This window comes from Bufo gargarizans, chromosome 9 (genome assembly GCF_014858855.1).
Source record: "Bufo gargarizans isolate SCDJY-AF-19 chromosome 9, ASM1485885v1, whole genome shotgun sequence".
Lineage (NCBI taxonomy): Eukaryota > Metazoa > Chordata > Amphibia > Anura > Bufonidae > Bufo > Bufo gargarizans.
Window position 1 is genome coordinate 193,326,411 of NC_058088.1, and position 21,720 is coordinate 193,348,130.

At 46.9% G+C, this 21,720-nt stretch overlaps 1 protein-coding gene across 3 annotated transcripts in view; it reads left to right on the forward strand.

The window, feature by feature from the left end:
* TSC1 (TSC complex subunit 1) overlaps positions 1-19,131 on the forward strand; it is a 33,121-nt gene extending 13,990 nt beyond the window's left edge. For 2 of the 3 annotated variants that reach the window (XM_044305480.1, XM_044305481.1), the window contains exons 9-22: positions 420-511; positions 627-750; positions 4,828-4,940; positions 5,017-5,077; positions 5,241-5,333; positions 7,175-7,718; positions 8,272-8,315; positions 8,436-8,602; positions 13,090-13,272; positions 13,444-13,554; positions 14,643-14,765; positions 14,859-15,046; positions 15,137-15,298; positions 16,900-19,131. In XM_044305480.1, coding sequence (XP_044161415.1) covers positions 420-511; positions 627-750; positions 4,828-4,940; positions 5,017-5,077; positions 5,241-5,333; positions 7,175-7,718; positions 8,272-8,315; positions 8,436-8,602; positions 13,090-13,272; positions 13,444-13,554; positions 14,643-14,765; positions 14,859-15,046; positions 15,137-15,298; positions 16,900-17,347 — 2,453 coding nt within the window. In that variant the 3' untranslated portion in view covers positions 17,348-19,131. The remainder of the gene's footprint in view (positions 1-419; positions 512-626; positions 751-4,827; positions 4,941-5,016; positions 5,078-5,240; positions 5,334-7,174; positions 7,719-8,271; positions 8,316-8,435; positions 8,603-13,089; positions 13,273-13,443; positions 13,555-14,642; positions 14,766-14,858; positions 15,047-15,136; positions 15,299-16,899) is intronic. The other variant, XM_044305482.1, reaches the window with a different exon arrangement.
* Positions 19,132-21,720: the final 2,589 nt, after the last annotated feature.

Below are 21,720 nucleotides of genomic sequence, written 5' to 3' on the forward strand. Positions count from 1 at the left end.
GCTTCCTCTCTCCGTTCTTGGTGTAGGTGCGGATCCCAGCGGTGGGACCTGCACATATCAGACAATGGGGGCATATCCTAGCGAAATGCCCCCATTGTCTCAGATGGGAATACCCCTTTAAGATTATATATCACTCTACATAAAGTGACATGGTTGCATTGTATCCTGATGTTAAAGTATGGGCTATAGCAAGGAACAGCAATCTTTGGCACGCCATCTGTGGTGAAACTACGACTCCTAGCATGCACGCTTGCTTGGCTGTTCAAAGAACTCCCATAGAAATGAATAAGGGGTCCTGGGAGTTGTAGTTTTCCAGCAGCTAGAGTGCTGGAGGTTGCTGACCCCTGTGCTATAGGCTTGTGAGGGTTGAATGCATCACCAGCCTGTTACCAGTATCTCTTGATTCTCCTCATGTTTAGGAAGCAACTCCACCACGCCCTTTTCCACTCCAAAGCTTTGCACACAGGGGCCTATATTGCACCATATCGGAAACCAGGCCGAACCTGCACAGGTGGGCAGTTGGGGATCGTTTTTCTGACTGATGGATTTAAATGCTCTGTTCAGCTGTTGTACTTAATATGCAGTCAATAAGAGTTTCATGTATATGATGTGTTTCTGTTTACTAGGACTCTATATGGAGCCCTAGCACCTTGTGCGGAATGACTACACCCCCCAGCTCTCCAGTTAGCGCGCAGCCAGATACCTTCCAGTTCACTTCCCGTCCTCCTGGTAAAGTTCTAAGCACACCTGGTAGGTTATGGATATTGCTTGTGGGCGGTGAACCCAGGTGCTTTTTAACCCCTTAAGGACCGGGCTCATTTTCACCTTAAGGACCAGGCCATTTTTTGCAAATCTGACCAGTGTCACTTTAAGTGGTGATAACTTTAAAACGCTTTGACTTATCCAGGCCATTCTGAGATTGTTTTTTCGTCACATATTGTACTTCATGATACTAGTAAAAAAAAGTCAAAAAAATTAATTTTTTTGCATAATAAAATACCTAATTTACCAAAAATTTGGAAAAATTAGCAAATTTCAAAGTTTCAGTTTCTCTACTTCTGTAATACATAGTAATACCCCAAAAAATTGTGATGACTTAACATTCCCCATATGTCTACTTCATGTTTGAATTATTTTGGGAATGATATTTTATTTTTTGGGGATGTTACAAGGCTTAGAAGTTTAGAAGCAAATCTTGAAATTTTTCAGAAATTTACAAAAACCCAATTTTTAGGGACCACTACAGCTCTGAAGTCACTTTGCGAGGCTTACATAATAGAAACCGCCCAAAAATGACCCCATTCTATAAACTACACCCCTCAAGGTATTCAAAACTGATTTTACAAACTCCGTTAACCCTTTAGGTGTTGCACAAGAGTTATTGGCAAATGGGGATGAAATTTGAGAGTTTCATTTTTTTGCCTAATTTTCCATTTTAACCCATTTTTTCCACTAACAAAGCAAGGGTTAACAGCCAAACAAGACTGTATCTTTATTGCCCTGACTCTGCTGTTTACAGAAACACCCCATATGTGGCCATAAACTACTGTACGGCCACACAGCGGGGCGTAGAGTGAAAGGTGCGCCGTATGGTTTTTGGAAGCCAGATTTTGCTGGACAGTTTTTTTGACACCATGTCCCATTTGAAGCCCCCTGATGCACCCCTAGAGTAGAAACTCCATAAAAGGGACCCCATCTAAGAAACTACACCCCTCAAGGTATTCAAAACTGATTTTACAAACTTTGTTAACCCTTTAGGTGTTGCACAAGATTCAATGGAAAATAGAGATACAATTTCAAAATTTCACTTTTTTGGCAGATTTTCCATTTTAATATTTTTTTTCCAGTAACAAAGCAAGGGTTAACAGCCAAACAAAACTCATTATTTATGGCCCTGATTCTGTAGTTTACAGAAACACCCCATATGTGGTCCTAAACTACTGTACGGGCACACGGCAGGGTGCAGAAGAAAAGGAATGCCATACGGTTTTTGGAAGGCAGATTTTGCTGGACTGGTTTTTTGACACCATGTCCCATTTGAAGCCCCCCTGATGCACCCCTAGAGTAGAAACTCCAAAAAAAGTGACCCCATTTTAGAAAGTACGGAATAGGGTGGCAGTATTGTTGGTACTAGTTTAGGGTACATATGATTTTTGGTTGCTCTATATTACACTTTTTGTGCGGCAAGGTAACAAGAAATAGCTTTTTTGGCATGTTTTTTTTTTTTGTTATTTACAACATTCATCTGACAGGTTAGATCACGTGGTAATTTTATAGAGCAGGTTGTCACGGACGCGGCGATACCTAATATGTATACAATTTTTTTTATTTATGTAAGTTTTATACAATAACTTCATTTTGAAAACCAAAAAATTGTTTAGTGTCTCCATAGTCTAAGAGCCATAGTTTTTTCAGTTTTTGGGTGATTATCTTGAGTAGGGTCTAATTTTTTGCGGGGTGAGATGACAGTTTGATTGGCACTATTTTGGGGTGCATATGACTTTTTGATCGCTTGCTATCACACTTTTTGTGACGTAAGATGGCAAAAAATTGCTTTTTTTACAGTTTTTTTTTTTTTTTTTTTTACGGTGGTCACCTGAGGGGTTAGGTCATGTGATATTTATATAGAGCCGGTCGATACGGACGCGGCGATACCTAATATGTATACTTTATTTTTATTTATGTACATTTTACACAATGATTTTATTTTTGAAACCAAAAAAAATCATGTTTTAGTGTTTCCATAGTCTAAGAGCCATAGTTTTTTCAGTTTTTGGGCGATTATCTTGAGTAGGGTCTCATTTTTTGCGGGATGAGATGACGGTTTGATTGGTACTATTTTGGCGTACATGCGACTTTTTTGATCACTTTTATTACCTTTTTTGGGAAGTAAGGTGGGCAAAATTTCAATTTTCTCATAGTTTTTATTTTTATGGCGTTCACTGTGCGGGGAAAGTAACATGACCATTTTATAGATCAGGTCGTTACGGACGCGGCGATACCTAATATGTGTAGTGTATTTTATTTTTTTAATTTTTATTCAGTGATAAATGTTTTTTTTTTTTATCTTAACTTTTTTCACTTTTTATTTGATTTTTTTGACCCAGACCCACTTGGTTCTTGAAGATCCAGTGGGTCTGATGTCTGTAAAATACAGAACAGAACCTATATTGGTTTCTGCACTGTATTTTACTTACACTGAACAGGTCTATGCTTTCAGCACAGATCTGTTCAGCACCATGGACAGCAGGACGCCTGATCAGGCGTCCTGTTGCCATGGGAACCTTCCCCGTCTGCTCAGTTATGGTCAGAACTTCGCAGACGGGGAAGGGTAAGGACGGGGTTCTGGGGGGGCTGTCTGGGGGCTCTCTCCTTCTCCCATCGGGGGGCTGCAAAGGCACAGCAGCCCCCCGATCGGAGAGGGAGGGAGCTCCCTCTTACTGTTAACCTTTTCCATACAGCGGTCCGTACGGACCGCTGTATGGAAAGGGTTAAACGGCTGACATCGCATCAACGATGTCAGCCGTTTATACCAGGGTGCCAGCAATGTGCTGGCACCCTGGTATACCCACTGTACACCAACGATTATGCAATGGGAGGCGGGCGGGGGATCGCGATCCCGCCTGCCGCACCGCCCGCCTCCCGCAACGCCCCCACTGCATGCGACACCCCCCCCTGCACCACCCACCGCCATCAAATCGTGCAGGGGTGCAGGGGGGGGTTAACAATATTGATTTCGGGCACTCTGAAGTTTCTGATCCCCGCGGTCAGGGACCGCGGGGATCAGAAACGGCAAAAAGCGCAGCAAACCGCAGGTCTGAATTGACCTGCGGTTTTCTGCGATCGCCGATACGGGGGGGTCAAATGACCCCCCCCCTGCGTTGTTACGGGATGCCGGCTGAATGATTTCAGCCGAAATCCCGTTCCGATTAACCCCAGCGGCGCCGGAATTAAGATTTTAAGTTAGGACGTACCGGTACGCCCTTGGTCCTTAAGGACTCGGGAAATAGGGCGTACCGGTACGCCCTATGTCCTTAAGGGGTTAAGAAGGGAGATATCCAGAACCAGCATTGATGTTCCTCAATTATACTTGGGTCCTCAGGCTCAGGGATCCACCAGTATATGGACTGATAAATTCAGTGACCCATTATTTAAGGGGGCGGGGGGGGGGGATTTGCTAAATTTCAGAACTGCCATACACTGATCTGTAAAGACATAAGAAGTGACTTCATTAATTCACAAGGAGAAGCTCCCCAGGTGCCCATGGCTCCTGTAGCTTCCCGAGATGATGCCTGTGTCTACCATATCTGTATCATCCTATGTTGGTAGACTGAGTTGCATTAAGATTAAAAATTATAGATGCTTAAAGGGGATGTGTGGCCCTAAAAGTGTGAAGATGAAAGGAAAAAAAAAATGCCACTCATGGCTGGCATGTCGGCATAATGGCTCAGCTGTCACACGTCTCTGCTGAGGCTGGTGCATGGCTGCAGGGATGCATTGTGACCGGGATGTCGCACTTCAGATCTGCCCCCCCTTTTACGCTCTTGTGGCCATAACCAAAGGTGGTTTTGAGGTCAAACAATCCATTTAAAAGATAAAGCCGTAGTCTGACTGACTGTTTAACATTGGTCCGGCTTTTTGTGGTGGAGACATCTGTAAATCTGAAATGGTCTTGGGGGCATAGGAAGGAACCCAACTCCCAGACTTCTACTTCTGTGTTTAGATGTAATAAATCTTGAATTTGTGGACTAATCCATAATAGAAAATTAAACTTTTGGAAGGTATATATTCACTTTTTAAATGTATTTTGCTTTGGTCATTTTGTAGGTGGCAAAGGAACCCCCATGGGAACACCAGCAACCTCCCCTCCTCCCATGCTTACCTCTGAGGACCCTATGCCTGCCACAAATGTCTCAACCACCTTAACACCCACCAGAAAGGCAAGTTCTATGAAAACCGAGACCTTGTAGATCAGTCTTCCTCCTCCTCACTGCTAACAGCCCTCTCGCCTTACAGAATGAAGTCTCTAGTCAGGAGAAACTCAAGCAACAGCTCCACAAGGGAGAGAAGGGCTCAGGTAAAGGGCTGGCGTGGACGGCAGTGTGTGCGGTGTGGCCTCTCGTTTGCCCACTTGGGGGAGCTCTTGTCTTTTTGTGTGTTTCCAAGCTGAGCTGAATAGACTTGCTGCGCACGTTGCCATGTCGGCTGTACTTTCATTTTCATGTTTTCCATCCTTACAGATAAAACTCCCAAAGTTGTGAAGATGGTGTCGCTGAGTGAACTTCCTGAGGTGATCGAAGGGTTATCTGTCAACCACAATAACACTGAGGAAGGTGAGCCTCTCTGGATAGTAGTAGTAGTTGGCAAGCTTGATCTGTGCTTCCATATTATTTTTTTTGTTGGAGGTAACCTGTATTAGAAGGTTTTCCCCAGAATGACGGCTTCTTTTTAGTTATTTTTGTGATTGGTGGGGATCTGACTGCTGAAACCGTAGCCATACTGATCACAAGAATGGAGGTACTTTTGTCCTCTGGTCTGCCGCTCAGTTCGGAGAGGAAACGCAAGACCTCGTGATCGGAGAGGCTCTCAGCAGTTGGATATCCGCTGGTCAGAAAAATCAGACGTGGTCATTCTGGGACAACCCCTTTAAGGCCAAATGCACACGGCCGTGTTTGCGGCCGAGAGCGGGCCGTGAAAACCCTGGCGGGATTCCTGCTGACTGCTGGAGCGCACGGCGTCATGGGTTGCTATGACGCCGTGCGCTTCATGCAGCCGCTGCTGGACAGTAATACACTAGTATAGTGTATTACTGTACAGCAGCGGCTGCATGAAGCGTACGGCGTCATAGCAACCCATGACGCCGTGCGCGTCAGCAGGAATCCCGCCAGGGTTTTCGCGGCCCGCTCTCGGCCGCAAACACGGCCGTGTGCATTCGGCCTAATACAGGTTACCTCTATTCTGGGCAGCCCCTCCTCTCCAGAGAAAACAGGGAAACTCTTTCATCTGGCGCCCCTCTCTATTAGTAAGGAGAGCCGCAGCAGCATATTGCTTGTAACAGAAGGATTTCCCCAAGGACCAGGTAATGATGAAGTGGACAAGACCTTAGGCTCTGTTCATACATTTTTTATTTTATTTTTTTATTTTTATTTTTTCTTCCCTTGGAAGTATATGTCAGGCCTATGCCTCGATGTATATCCCCGATGGAAGTCACTTCATAGATATACAGGGGAATATGTTGCGAATTGATTTTCATTGTAAAAAAATAAATAAATCCTTTTACGTCTTGTCATTTTATAAGCTATTACAATTGCACAGATTTCTGTTCTGTATTTACACACAATGCTGATTTCAAGACCAGTCTCTCCTACATTTATGCAATATCCGATGGTAATGTTTCATCTTTTAGGACTAAAGGTGAACGGTAGGTTGTATGTTTGTTTTTTGTTTTTTTTGTTTTTTTTCTTCAGGTAACTTTACAAAGCCGGCACAATGTCTGGGTGATTGTAGTGGTGGCGGCTGCACATTTTATTTCCTCAAATTTGAGAATAAGCCTTTTTATATCAGGACCTCAGGCACGCACACTGATTTTTCACATCATATTTAAATAAAAAGTTACCTGGATCCCCGACCATTGCACTTAAGTAAATGTGTGCGCCACTCATTGTGGTGATTGCTTTGAGTTAGGGTACCTTCACACTAGCGGTTTTCTTTTCCGGCCCTAGGTTCTGTCCTAGGGGCTCAATACTGGAAAAGTATTTTTTCTTTTATCCCAATGCATTCTCAATGGAGAGAAATCCGTTCAGGATGTCATCAGTTCAGTCACTGAACTCCGTTTTGGATGGAGGAAATACCGCAGCATGCCGCGTTATCTCCGGCCAAAATTCCGGATCAGTTGCCGGAATGCCAGATTGAAATGTATTAGTGCCGTATCCGGCATTAGAAAAACCGCAGTGCCAGATTCGTAAAAATGTGAAATGTCAGTTTCTCCGGATCAGTCTACAAATTCTGTCCGTTTGCATGCAGATTGCCTGTTCCGGCGATGGAACTGCTTGCCGGATCATTCTGCCGCAAGTGTGAAAGTAACCTTTAACTGAGCAGTGGGAATGTGGAGGAAATAATGTCTACCCGTTATTCTAATTGCTGTTTTATCACCTTTGATTGTTTTATGCACCAGCTGCTATATCCCAGGAGCTGTCTCAGATCATCAACCCATCCGACCACGAGCCGGCTGTGCGCCGCGGGGGCTTTGATTCACCTTTTTGTCCTCAGTCGGACAGTCAACCCACCTCTCAGAAAAAGAGCTCTTGTAATGTCGCCCAGCCCCCAGATAACCCAACTGCTAACAAGCTGCGCTGCAACGGCTCCCAGGACTCTTCAAAACAGGCGTTCACCCCCATTGAGCCCCCCAATGGAGAGGAGAATGACGACTCAGGGAAGACACAGACTACTAACTCCAGGAACATCCTTACCCCTAGCCCTTGCAAAACTCAGGCCCGTTGCAGATCTTGTTTCAATCCTGCCCCCTACGAGCACCTTTTTGAGCTGGCTCTGCCTAAAACTGCAAGCTTTTTCATCTCCAAAAAGACAGAGGGGGTGTACAAGAAATTCAAAGGGAGCAATGAAGAAGGTGAAGAAAACAGCACTTCGGTGTCTCCTGCTGAGGTGCTTGACCGGCTCATACATTTAGGAGCGGATGCACACACCAAAGAGCTGAACAAGTAAGTACTGACCTTGGTAGACTACATTAGCAGAAATCATTGGCTTTAAAAGGGGTTTTCCCCGCTATTACAAGTGATGGCATGTCGCTAATTTGTTGTTGGTGCTGATCGAACTTCCAGAACCCCCCCCCATGATCCTCATATTGAAGGTGCTGCCATTCATTAGGCTCCCTTGAATAGAGCTGTGTTCAAGAGCATGACTGTTCGGGTAAAAGCTGTGTCTGCTGCCTCGTTTTCTGGGTGGAAGTGGTCCCAGAGGATAGGCCTCTCCACTGATCTGATGTAATATCCCATACCATTATGAATGGGTTTCACATTACCAACATTTATCAATTCCCCCCCCCCCCCCCCCCATGGTGGATAGGTGATATATGTTAATAGGAAAACCCAATTTAAGTATTGCAACTAGTTGGCGTTCCCACCTTCTGCCATCACCGATATCAGTACACACGCTATTAGAATTGATTGCAATAATGCTATACTTGGGATCCTGAAATCCAGGGCTGGTCTGAACAGATGGTAGCTGACCCATGATATGCTTTGTGTTCTGCAGATTGCCTTTACCCAGCAAATCGGTTGACTGGACTCACTTTGGAGGTACGTCGTTCATGTATTACTGCATTCATTAGTGATTAAGGGACCAGCAAAGCTCCCGACACATAATTAGCATTGTTCTGCATTCTTGTTGTCAAAGAATTTAATCTCTTAATTTGTCAGGTTCACCCCCAACCGATGAGATTCTCACGTTAAGGAACCAGTTGGTGCTGCTTCACAACCAGCTTCTGTACGAGCGATTTAAAAGACAGCAACACGCCCAGCGCAACAGGCGGCTACTGCGCAAGGTGATCAAAGTGACTGCCCTGGAGGAACAGAATGCTGCTATGGTAAGTCACTTGGGATTTAAAAGACTTATTGTAATGTACTAGGGGCTTCTTCCAAATAACGAAGTGGAACTTTGACCCCAAACCATACCTTCCATCAGCAGACTGGACCAGTTGACCCCAAAACCGTACCTCCCATCAGTAGACTAGACCAGTGGACCCGTCGACCCCAAACCATACCTTCCGTCAGCAGACTAGACCATAATCTGATGGATTGTGGCTTGTGCGATGAATTTGTGAATTCTCCTTCGCGCAGGGCAGGTGTGCCTAGTGGCGTACACTGTAATGTAATTACCCTCCCCGGTTTCTAGTTTAAACACTCCTCCAACCTCCTAGCCATCTTCTCCCCCAACACAGCTGCCCCTTCCCGATTGAGGTGCAGCCCGTCCCTACGATAGTCTGTACAGAGAAGTCGGCCCAGTTCTCCAGGAACCCAATCTCCCTCCTTCCTGCACCAGTTCTGGAGCCATGTTTTTCTCCCCCCCCCCCCCCCCCATCTCCCACTGCCTTTCTTGTGTGGCTCGTGGTACCTGCAGTATTTCGGAAAATGCTACCTCTGAGGTCCTTGCCCTCAGCTTGTGACCTAAATCCCTAAAATCATTTTTAAGGACCCTCCACCTTCCTCTAACTTTGTCATTTGTTCCGATATGGACCATGACCGCTGGGTCTTCTCCAGCCCCTCCCAGTAATCTGTCGCCCCGATCCGCAATGTCGAGCGCCAGGACAACACAGCGTTGGACGATCCCGGTCTTTATGACAGATCGCCCTATCTGTTCCCCTAATAATGGGGTCTCCCACTACCAGCACCCGTCTGCCCGGCTCTCCTGGGCCCCTGCTTACTGGAGCCGACATTCCCCTGACTGGCAGAGGAAGTGTCCGTCTGCAACAGTGCCGTCCCTGGACTGACATCCCCCCCCCCCCCCCCCCCCTCCTCATCTGACAACCTTGTGTCAGATCAGGGCTAGCCTCCCTGCACTCTTCCCTCTACCCCGCTTTCTGTTACCCAGCTACCTACCTCAGCCTCCTCGCTACCACCCTCCCCTACATCTACCCCCATAGAGCGCCTGCTCAGTGAGCAGCAAACTCTTTTCCACATTGTCATTGCTTCTCAGTGTAGGAACTCGCCCGGTTAGATACTCGATGTGCGATTCCAGACGGGCAATTTGCTCACATTTTGAACAAAGATATGAAAACGGCTGTTCCAGGACTGCAGACATCAGACAAGACGTGCGCTGGACGGCGCTGTCAATAACGGACACATACTAAATGGGGATAAGCTAGAAAAGAGGAAAAAAATAAAAAATTGATTTTTGTACTTACTGTAAAATCTGTTTCTCTTCCGTTCATTGGGGGACACAGTCTTGACCTTGGGTACAGCTATTGCCACTAGGAGGCGACATTTATCTAAAAAAAAGTGCTAGCTCCTCGTCTCAGCTATACCCCTCCTGCAGACACTGAGCTCATCAGGTTGTACAAGAGCAGTCGGAGCCGCCAGGAGAAGCCAACAGCAAATAATAAAAAGGAAGAAAACCAGAGCTGGATCATACTGAAGAACCAGTAATGTACATACAGGGTGGGCGCTGTGTCTCCCAATGAACGGAAGAGAAACAGATTTTACGGTAAGTACAAAAATCTAGTTTTCTCATCCGTATCGTTGCACAGGCTTGACCTTGGGATGACGTTCCAGAGCAGTCCCCGGGGTGGGTCATAAACGAAGAAGCCATCTGGCCAATCTGAGGACCGCTTTCTGCAAAACTCTACGCCCCAGAGAAGTGTCAGAAGATGCAAAGGTGTGCTCTCTGTAAAACTTGGGAAAGTGTGTAGTGTGCCCAGATGACCAGGCAGCCGCCCTGCACCCCTGAAAGGCCGGAGCCTCATGATGTACTGCCCAACCATTGCCCGAGCAAAATGAGCAGTAACCCGGAAGGGTGGGCCCGGCCACTGATGCGGTACGCTTCCACCATGACCAAACAAATCCATCAGGAAATGGAAACTTTGGAGACAGCCAGCCTTCGTCTCTGTCCCTCTGGAATGACGAATAATAAATCCGTCTGTCGGAAAGAGGACGTCTGAAACGGATGCAAATCCCCCAAGGATTCCACGGAAGCCGGTAAGGGGGCACAGCGTGCTCCACCCCCTGCAGAAAGGTCCAAACCGCAGAAGGGGAAGCCAATTTCCGTTGAAAAAAGAATGGTGTCTGGATATCAAGGGCCAAAGAACTGCAGATGTGACAAAACTTGCCCCCCATGGGGGAGGAAGTAGGGATGCCTGAAGGCAGAGGCCCCACACACCATACCGGACTGCCAGAAAAGAAGAACACTCCAGCGGGACCGTGACGAACAAGTCAGGGCTAGAGAACCTGGACCAACACCGCCTGCGCAGGCACCCTACAGCACAAAGGGGACATGCGAGACCCCAATGGCTATCAACACTAGCCGAGCAGGCAGTAACAGTATGTAGAGAGAGCGCAACTACTCACCCTGCGGAAGGGGAGAAGTAGAGAAGGCTGATGCGGCTCTAGGGGTGACAACCAGGACAGTACGACCGCTATACCCGGGGAGGGGAGCCATGCAAACAGTACACATATGCAAACTGAATAAGTGCATACCCAACACCACACGGAGGCAACGCTGATGCCGTCACCGTAGTAGAAGGTACAGGCAATGCACAACCTGTAAAGGCTCGAAGCCCGCGCCCTAGAAACCGTCATGTTATACCATGCACGGAAAGCCGTACTAATACCCACGAGAACTGAGCAAACCTCCCAGCTGAAACCTGTCCTGGTATGGGCAGATGACCGAACTATAGGGAATAAGAGTCCCTGACGGCCTCAGGAACCCCATACATATAAGGCCTGGAGGATCTATCGCACCCGGTGATGGCAGAACATGAGCACAGTGCCACCGGTGATGACTAAATGTAGGTACAACTAGCGAGAAGGTTCCACCCCTAGAAGGGGGACGATGAACAGAAATACTCCCCCGGGGACGGAGTCACACAGTAGGGGCACGGAACAAGAGTAGCCATACAATCTATGGCCAGCGCAAGGCTGCCTCGTAGGGGGGAGGCCATAGCCCAACTATGGTTTCCAGGACCAGAGGAGAGGCTCCCCTGAGAATGAGGCCAAACGGCAGTAAACACCCAGAATATGGAGCGCATCTGTACAACCTACTGACAGAGAATGGATGTCGATCGTGTCCACAGCCTGTCAGCTACCGTCCCACCTAAGAAAGATGGAAAATGCGATAGAGCATCACCCTGCTGACTAAAGAAGGAAACCCGACACAATCCACGGGTAGTGTAAGCACAGTATACGGAGTAAGTGCAAATACTTCTACTACGGAAGGAGAGGAATGCTAGCGGAAGCATAGCATTCAGTGATGGTGCAACTACTCCGCCATGGAAGGAGGGTAGTGCTATAGGTGTAAATAGTCCGTCTGTGGAAGGAGAACAATGCTACCTGATGTACAGGAGCCCACCGAAGGTGCCAATACTCTGCCTAAGAAATGTCAAAACACTCCGTCCTTTAAAAACACGTCCTGCTTAGCTTCCAAATGCACATGCAGGTTAATCGCCAGAATACTAGGGCATTTCTCTTAGGAAACAACCTAATAACACACTGAGCCATTAGAGAAAGTCTGGGTATAAGCAGAAGTCTGCCCCCCCTGGGGGAAGGGACACCTGGCTTCAGGTGGAGGTAAGTAGGCCTCCATGTGGGATATTCACATGAAAAACCTGAGGAGGAATTGGTGGCCTTGGGGACTGAGAGAATACTCACCTGTCTGGCGTTTTCTGCCCCGTTGGCTCCAGCCGGATCACCACCTTGGTGAGGGACGCTACCCCGGAAACAGAGGGGACTTGCGGTGGACAGCCGTGGTGATGCGAATGCTGGCGGCAGACAGTTTTTTACAGGAACCACTGGTCCTTTTTTTTTCTTCTGGAGCCGGGGGTTTAGGTCTCCCGTCTCCTGGGTGGAGACTGCCATCAGCCAGGCTGAAGGAAAGAAACAGAGAAAAATGTTGAAGCATGAAAAGAGAAAATTCAGAAGACCGGCAAAGCAGGGAGGTCTCCCTCCTACGGACGCTAAGCTAAAACTGATGAGCTCAGTGTCTGCAGGAGGGGTATAGCTGAGAGAAGGAGCTAACACTTTTATTGCTTAGTGTCGCCTCCTAGTGGCAATAGCTATACCCAAGGTCAAGACTGTGTCCCCCAATGATACGGATGAGAAATACAATACAGTGCAGTGAGAAGAATGTAACTTGCTGTAGTCCCTTCTTAAAGTCCCTGAATCTGAAGTCGCGTAACCTAAAGTCACACACTTAATACAAACACACACTTTAAATGAAACACGCGAACGCTCAAACTCGCTTCTTTTGCCTGCTTGTATAAATGCAGCTCTCAAACCAGACTGCTTTTTGTTTTTTCCTCTGGATTCAAAGGACTGAGCCTACCTGATAGTAGTAACAATTTCTTTTTTTTTTCTTCTCCAGAAAACCCTATTAAAGATGCAAGAAACGGACATGCAGACAGCCAAGCAAAGCCTCGTACAAGAACAGGTGCGATGCAGGAGGCTGCAGGAAGAGAAGGACACTATGGTTTCTCAGCTTCACAGACAGATCCGACAACTCCAACATGACAGGGAGGAGTTCTACAATCAGAGCCAGGAGCTACAGGTACTCCATTACACCTTTCTGTAATACATAATATTGCTACCTTTCGGTTGAGTCTGGTCTGGCGCTTGCATAACGATCTGTGGCTTACAACCGTATTGCCTGTAGATGGGTTGCATTTATTTTTATTATTACTTTATTACATTTACATTTTTTTTTTTTTTCTTCTTCTAGACTAAGCTTGAGGATAGTCGCAATACGATAACGAACCTGCGCTCTGAACTGAAGCTGTCCAACAACAAGGTGTGCCACACAGAGCTTAGACTCAGCCAGGTGTCTCAGAAGGTAAGGCTCCATCTCTTTCTCATGTTCTCCTAGAATCCTGGTGCACCACTGTATAGATATTACAGGCTTTTTCCTTGGGGTCGGCCCAGGTCTTGTCCTGTCAGGGCATCCCCTTTTTACAAATGCGGACCTATTGACAATCAGTTGCTGCCAGTAGCCACACCAGGAGATATGCAGTATTAAAAGAGGTTTTCCTATCTCAGACAATGGGGGCATATCGCTAGGATACGCCTTCCCCTATTGTCTGATAGGTGCGGATCCCACCTCTGTATGTGGCATGTGCACCTGCCCTCCACTCATTTCTATGGGGCCGCCAAAAATAGCTGAGCGCTGGCTTGGCCATTTCTGTTAGCCCAATAGAAATGAATTGGAGCGGTGGTCGTGCAAGCGCAGTGAATTCAAACGTATGGGGAGGAGAGGGCCTGGGGGGTGGTCTAACCCCGGCCTTCACCTTCCCTGCTCCGTTCTCAGTGTAAGTATGGGTCCTGCTAAGTCTTGTAGACCAGGACCAATTCTTAGCATTTTCTCTCTAAATGGAAAGGGGTCCTGAGCAGGGAACCCACTGTGATGTACATAACCCCTAAGTATATGGCCATGCCAAATGTCCACTAAAAACAGTTCTAACCTGCGGTTTTGGATTGTTAAGGTGACTCTCCGGTGCAAGAACACCAATTCCTGAGCTCAACTTGTGTCATCCAAGATGGCAGCATTGCATTTGAGACGTCCTGACACACACTGTGTGTTTCTTAGTCCAAGAAGCTCCTTGATTGGGCAGTACTGCTCAGCAACCCTGGCCATTCTGAGGGCAGCAGGGAATGTCTTGGACTACCAAATGCACAGTATTTATCCAAGTAGCCTGAGAAGCAGCCATCTTGGATGACAGAAGAGGAGCCCAGGAATTGGCGGGTGTGCGGTTTCAAAAAATAAAGGAGGGCACCAGTGTGTGGTCTTCCGGCCACCACCTTCCCTGTTCTGTTGGTGTAGGTGTTTCTGGACCCTCCATGCGGTTTCACCCATAGTGCCTAATATCCCTGTATCCGGTGAATTAAGATAAATTACTAGGTTTCCTGTATCGTTTGTGTCTGCAGCTCTCAAACAGCGAGTCTGTGCAGCACCAGATGGAGTTTTTAAACCGGCAGCTTTTGATTCTTGGTGAGGTGAACGAGCTTTATGTGGAGCAACTGCAACACAAAAACATCAACGCTGATAAGGTATGAACTGCTGTGCAGGCGCCAGGAGCTTGTGAACGCCTGCAGAGGTTGTGACGCTCATATTATTGGACTTTCATATTATTGTCCCTCTAGGAAGTAGAGATGCTGCAGGTGTCCTTTAGAAAAGAGCTGGAAAAAGCCCGCTGCATGGTTGTGCAGCAAGGTCAGAGGCTCGAAAGTGCCCAGAGGAAAATAGCGGAGCTGGAGACGCAGCTGGCCAAAAAGGAGGGGTTATTCCAGGAGCAAAAGAAATTCTTGGAAGATGTAAAATCGAAGCACAAGTATGTTTTCACATTTTTAAATTATCAATTGGTTTAGATTCCTCAGCAGCTGGATGAAAAAAAAATATAATTTTTTTTTTTTTACTTTAGAGGGCAGCTCCAGGCGGCAGATAGCAAGTATACTGCCCAGAAAAGAATAAGTCAGGTCTTTGAAGTGGAGATCCTCCATCTGTATAGCCAGCTTGAGAAAGAAGGTCTGTTCAAGAAGCAAGCGGAAGAAAAGGCTGAAACTGCAGAAGTTGCAGAGGAAAGGTGAGCTGGTTAGATGATGGTGGCTTTGTGTTGGGATCTTTAGAAGTTGGGCCTTATTCACACATCAGTGTTTTTCCATGGAAAGAGGTTGCATTACTGCATTAATAAAGGGGTTGTCTGGGATTAGAAAAGCATGGCTTCATTCTTCTAAGAATCAGCATCTCGTCTGGTACTGCAGCTCAGACCCTTTGAAGTGAAAGGGGTTGAGAGCTGCCATACCACGCACAACCTGCTTACAGACATGGTGACATTTTTGGAAGTAATCAGCCATACTGTCTTAATTCTGGTAACAGTATCTGCTGCTTGTGTCTACTCAGTGACCGGAAGCTGTCTGCTGGTAATTTTGAGCAGGTAAGGCCGTATTCGCACAGTCCGTGATTAGTCGGTGATTGTGAGCCAAAACCAGATGTGGGTCTGAAACGCAGAACAGGTGCAGATCCTTCTATCAGACCTTATCTCTGTGGAGGCTCCAGTCCTGGTTTTGGCTCAGTCACTGACTGTGTGAATAAGGCCTTACCTTACCGGAGAGTTTCAGTCACTGAGTAGACGCAAGCCGTAGATGCTGCAACCAGAATTAGAACAGAGTGGCTACTTTCTTCCTGAGTATAGGTCATCGATATCAGATTGGTGGGGGTCCGACCCCCGGCACCCCTGCCGATCAGCTGTATGAAGGGAAGGCGTGCGCAGTGTGCACGTGCCGTCTCCCTTCTCTCTTCCTGTCTGCTGCTGTATGTCTGTGGAGCAGCAGCAGTGGACAGGAAAGGAGACGGCGGGGATGCAGGGTATCGGACCCCCGCCAATCTGATATTGATGACTTAACATAAGGATATTAGAGAAAAAGAGGATCACAGCAGCATGTCTGGACATGCTGCTGTGATCCTCTTTTTCCTCTACTGTGGATCTGCGGTCCTATTGCAGCTGTTGCATTCCGGGTTCGGTCGATGAGGTCCGTTTGTGCTGCTCTACAACTTTATTTGCTTAACATAACGATAGGTCATCAATAGAAAAAGCCCGGACAACCCCTTTAATTCAGCAATGCAACCTCTTTCCATATGACCTATGAGACAATATGGACCTCATAGATGTGCTCTCCCTTTCCACACCTCCACTTCTATAAGCTAGAGTACAGATCCCCTGACCTAGAGCGGCGCTTGCTCTAGAGGGCTTTGCCCAGCCATCTACCGGTCATTCAAATGAAAGGCTGACACGTAGGAGGGTGTATGTATATCATTTCCCATGCAGCGCTGCTCTAACCCCTTCGCAAATAACTGCTGATTGCCTGCGGGCACAGAAGCCGAACCTGCAGCAAGCAGCTGATTGCCTGTCCAGCTTCATTGTAAATGGGGTTGTTATAATGAGACAATAGTGCGGACCAGGCGTACGATAAGGCCTCAGTATCACAGCAGTGCTTCACTTGAAGGATGAGATCCAAAATGGCTGTCTTTTCCATGACAAAAGGCTTGTAGTTCATTGCTTCTATGCAGGTCACAAAGAGGAAGCCATTCGCCCTTGATCATTTCCTTCCACCTTATCCCATAGAAGGGAGGACTACGTATTGCATTGGTACTTACCTTTTTTTTTAATTTTGTCATGTTTTGAAGGTTTGACATTGACAGCGTGAGTGTTTCCAGTCCTGACGACTCCAACAAGGAAGAAATGAATGTCAGTAATGGCAGCAAAGCCGCCATGCACACAAGCGTTCTGTCTAGCGGAGGAAGTAGCCGTAGCGGAAGCAGCAGCAGCAGTCTGTCCACCCCAGAGAAAGGCACTAACTTGCCCCTCGGATTTAGAGAAGCTCTAGAGTTACCTCCCAGCGGTCACCTCACTATTGGCTCCTACCCAAACGCTAAGAGTATTCTGAGTATCCGGGCCCGTGAGTTGTTTCGTAACAAGAGTGAGAGCCATTGTGATGAGGAAGGAATGAGTAGCCTTTCCGAGATCCTGAAAACTGAGCTCTGCCAGGGGTCGGCCTCCGAGGTCGGGGTCTCCTCCGCAAGTAATGTGGGTGGCACATGCGTACGGGATTTTCAAATCATGGACTATGATTGACTAGACACATCATGACCACAGTTAGGAGGCGCGCAATCAGTGTTACCTTCCTTCTGGCTCTTGGCATCTGAACCTTCAAGAAAGTCACGCTACTTCTGCAGTGCAACAGTAGCAGACCACTGGAACTGAAGGGGATCGAGGAATCTCTTTACGTCCCCCCCATTACTTTATTTCTCCCCCTCATCTCACCTTTGTTCTATTCCCCTTCTTGCAATGAGCAGATTGGGACCTACAAGGAATAAACATGTACCACGGCACATCCAGGGACGTAATGTTCTCCTAAATCAGAACTACTTTTCCCTCCACAATTATCCATTCTTGCTTGCCAGGTCCGGATCGATCATTGCTCATTGCATCCTGAGCATTTAAATAATGGAAAGAATATTTTTAGATTTGATTGACTTCCCCCTGCTAGGTCCAATCTGCACCCCAAAAGCTATCCTGCAACTAATAATTTAGGACATATCGCCAGCATCTTGCCCCCTCCCATAGGACGCTGGAATACGGCAGCTCAGTCCAGCATATTGCTTTATAGAAGTGGCCTTATATGTTAGTTGGATGCCAAATGACGTAAGGGACCAACCGTTTACCTGGGCTCATCCTTCTTCAGATTCTTATATACCGCCCCCATAAGTATCTGCACTTGTTGGCCCACAGCCCTGTCCCAATAGAGAATTTTCTATTCACTGGTAGCAAGCAGAGCTTGCAGCCAGTTCCTTTCATTGTTTCAGTCTGCAATACATTGGGACAGACCTAATCATGGAGACCTTTTACGTACAGATCTGAATATAAATTTCTAAGTTCGTCAGTTTAGATGATTGCACTTTAACGAAACCCCTAAGCTCGAATTAAACACTACACCAATGCACCCTACTGACCTTAAAGGATCGCACGTTAATTACTAAACTACTTAAACCACCCTCATGACCTGTGGCTAAACTACAGCTCCCATCTTGGGCTGTGTCACGGCATGATGAGAGTCGCAGTTTTGCACGGGTCGGCGAGTGTTACTTTAAGCATTAACTCCTCACTTTCCCCCCACCTTTGTATTATGGCCTAGATTTCATGGCAGAATCATGAATTTTACATGCTGGATAAGAGCAGCGTGCTGTAAAGTGCAACCAACGCCATCAACTGGATTCTCCTAACAGAATGGGAGATGCCTGTAATGAGGCTCTTTCTGATAGATGGTTATATTTTTATCAGCATTTGCCTTCTATCTAGTGATTCCCCCTTTGCTGCAATCATGTAAGTACTCAGCAGGGATGATTTGGGGGCCGAAGGCATCATCGAGGTGCGGAGTGCCTCAGTGATGCCGCTAGTTTTTAGTAGACTCGGTGGCTGCAGAAATTGCACCGCTCTTGTCCATAGTCTCTGTGGTATTGCAGCTCAGCCCTATTGAAGTAAGATCTGCAATACCAGACTTGGCCTAGAGTGGCGCCATTTTTTGGAAGAAAGCAGCCATTTTTTTTTCCTATTAAGCCATAGTGTCCTCTGTGGTCAATACACGGTTACTGTCCGCTGCCCCACAAAGACATTTAATGAATTTTTTTTTTTTTTTTTTCCTGCTTGGTTTAACCCTTGCCATGTCCCGTGTTTGATCATTGACCAGCAGACTACGGTTCACATCATGAAACCACAATCCTGCAAGCAGGTGGACAGGCTGCGGACACAGAGTATTAGTCCAGAGCAGACTACAACCCCCAGGAGGTCTAGAGCTGTTTAAGACTATTTGCTTGTGTTTAACTGTGAACAAATAAAACAGATTCTTCTTTTGCACTATTTTCTTTTTGTCTGATTTCAGATTTTACGTGTAGTTCAGCGCAGGCCCGGTACAGGATAGACAGGAAGCAGGATTGGTTAGAGGCGTGATAGATCCTCTAGCAAATCAGGTAAATCTGTTTTCATTGGTTTACAGAGTAGGAGTCGCCAACCTGTGGCTTTCCAGCTCGGCTGCCGGTGCCAGCTGGGAGTTGTAGTTTACGGAACAGCTGGAAAGCCACTGGTATAGAGTAAAATGGGTTAATATTGTTCATACCTTGCCATAAATGGGACCACCAGTCATTGAAATGAAAGGGCTGCAGAGGTCTCCCATATGGGAGGTGGCACTGAGTACAGCCGGGCACTACTGAGGGGTCCCTGGTGCAGCCCCCCTTTGTGTTAGCCATCATTACTGATGCAGGAGGCCGGCGTATAATAATAATAATAATAATTGGTGGTAAGCAGTCCTATGCCTATGTGGGACATAGAGAGCTTTGTTAATGTGCAGCCTAGCCTCCATGTGCCCGCAGCTTGGCGCCAGGTCAGGCCCAAAGATCTGCAAGTCCAAGACAGACTGGTTGCTGCAGGTGTGCGTCTTTAATTAACCATTACAGAGCCTTTTATACTGGTTTAAAGGGTTTTTTGAGTGAGGACCTATCCTCAGGATAGATCTTTTTAGTATGTGATCGGTGGGGGGTCCGACTCCTGGCCCCCCTGCCTATCAGCTGCACTCTGGTGAGCACTACAGCCTCCTTGCAGCTTACCAAGCACAGCGCCGTCCATTGTATAGTGGCTATGCTTGGTATTGCAGCTCAGCCCCATTCACTTGAATGAGATTGAGCTGGACCTAGGTCACGTGACCGATGAACAGGCCGTCAGTGGCCTAGGAAAAGGCTGCAGCGCCATGGTCTCATCAAACAGCTGATCGGCGGGATGCCAAGCACCGGACCTGCAACAGCTGGAAAGCCACAGGTCGGAGATCACTGGATTAGAGAATCCTCTCCTCAGATGCTGAGCAGTGCCTATAAGAGTTAGGCTCCGTTCACACCGCCGCAATTCTGTTCCGCATTTTTCAGAACGGAATTGTGGACCCATTCATTTGTATGGGGCCACACTATGTGCTATCCGGAAATGTGGATCCACACTTCCGGGTCTGCAATTCCGTTCCCAAAAAAAACACGTCCTATTCTTGTCTGCAATTGCGGACAAGAGTAGGCATTTTCTATTATAGTGCCGGTGATGTGCGGACCGCACATTGCCGGTGTCCGTGTTTTGCGGATGTGTGAATGGACCCTTAGAATGGTTGCCTTGCAACAAACCCCTCTGCCAGCAGTGACCGCTCCTGACCTCCATGCTGTTGTGGAGACCAGCGCCATCGGCTCCAGTTGTTGGTGAGGATTTTGCACGATACATATGATATTGCCTCCCTTTTTGGTATAAGTATTCATTGTAGAAATCTTCCGTCCACCTTCCTCTTGACTCTGTACTAGGCAAAGACCAAATGCAAGTGACAGGGATGCAAGCTTTAATAACTGACCAGTGGCCGCAGCTCAGAGGAGACGTCTGCTGTTTAACCTACAGGAGAAAAGATGGCAGCCATGTTTTAGCGGTAGGGATAGTCATCTGTGTAGTTGTAAGTTATGTTTACAGTTTGTTATATTGAGCATTAGACATAGATCAATGAAAGCCTTCATACAATTGAACGGACTCTCCACCGGACCACGCAGGGACCATCATACACTGCACCGTTCATTCTGCCCAACGCTATGTCAATGTATGTTTATCATTCGTTACGTTCACAGTAAAACATGCGATCTGTACTGAAACATGGAATTGCAATAAACAGATAATATGAAAACCTCCAAATTTTGTTCTTTCGGATGATCTGGTCACTCACTTCATGAATCAAAAAATTAAATCTCGGCGGAATACACTGCCATGAGACCTTCATGCACTGGTTTACGCTGTCTAGCTCAAGTCAGTCGTCTCATACGTAGCGATCTAAAGTAGCGAAAATGTATCGTCCACCTTATGTAATCTAATATCTATCACGCGTGTTCAATGTGTGCGCAACAAAAAATGGAAAGAAAGGGAATTATGAAAAAGGGAGGTACAGTATGGCACAGAGTGCGGAAACGAAGCGAAGGTTAGATACTCGCTATGTAGTATTCTCTAAGGCTACTTTCACATTGTCGGAACTGCCTGCCGGATCCGTCAAAACGCATACAAACTGATGGCATTTGTCAGACTGATCAGGATCCTGATCCGTATAACAAATGCATTGAAATGCCAGATCCATCTCTCCGGAAAAAACTGATCCGGCATTTTTATTTTTTAACAGTTTTTTTTGTGGTCTGAGCATGCGCAGACCGCAATGCCGGATCCGTTTTGCCGGAATGCAAAAAAGTGTTCCGGAATTTTGGACGGAGATAAAACTGAAGCTGCAGTATTATCTCCGTCCTGAAAAGTCAAAGACTGAACTGATGCATCCTGAACGGATTACTCTCCATTCAGAATGCATAGGGATAAAACTGATCAGTTCTTCTCCGGTATTGAGCCCCTAGGATGGAACTCTATGCCGGAAAAGAATAACGCTAGTGTTAAAAGTACCC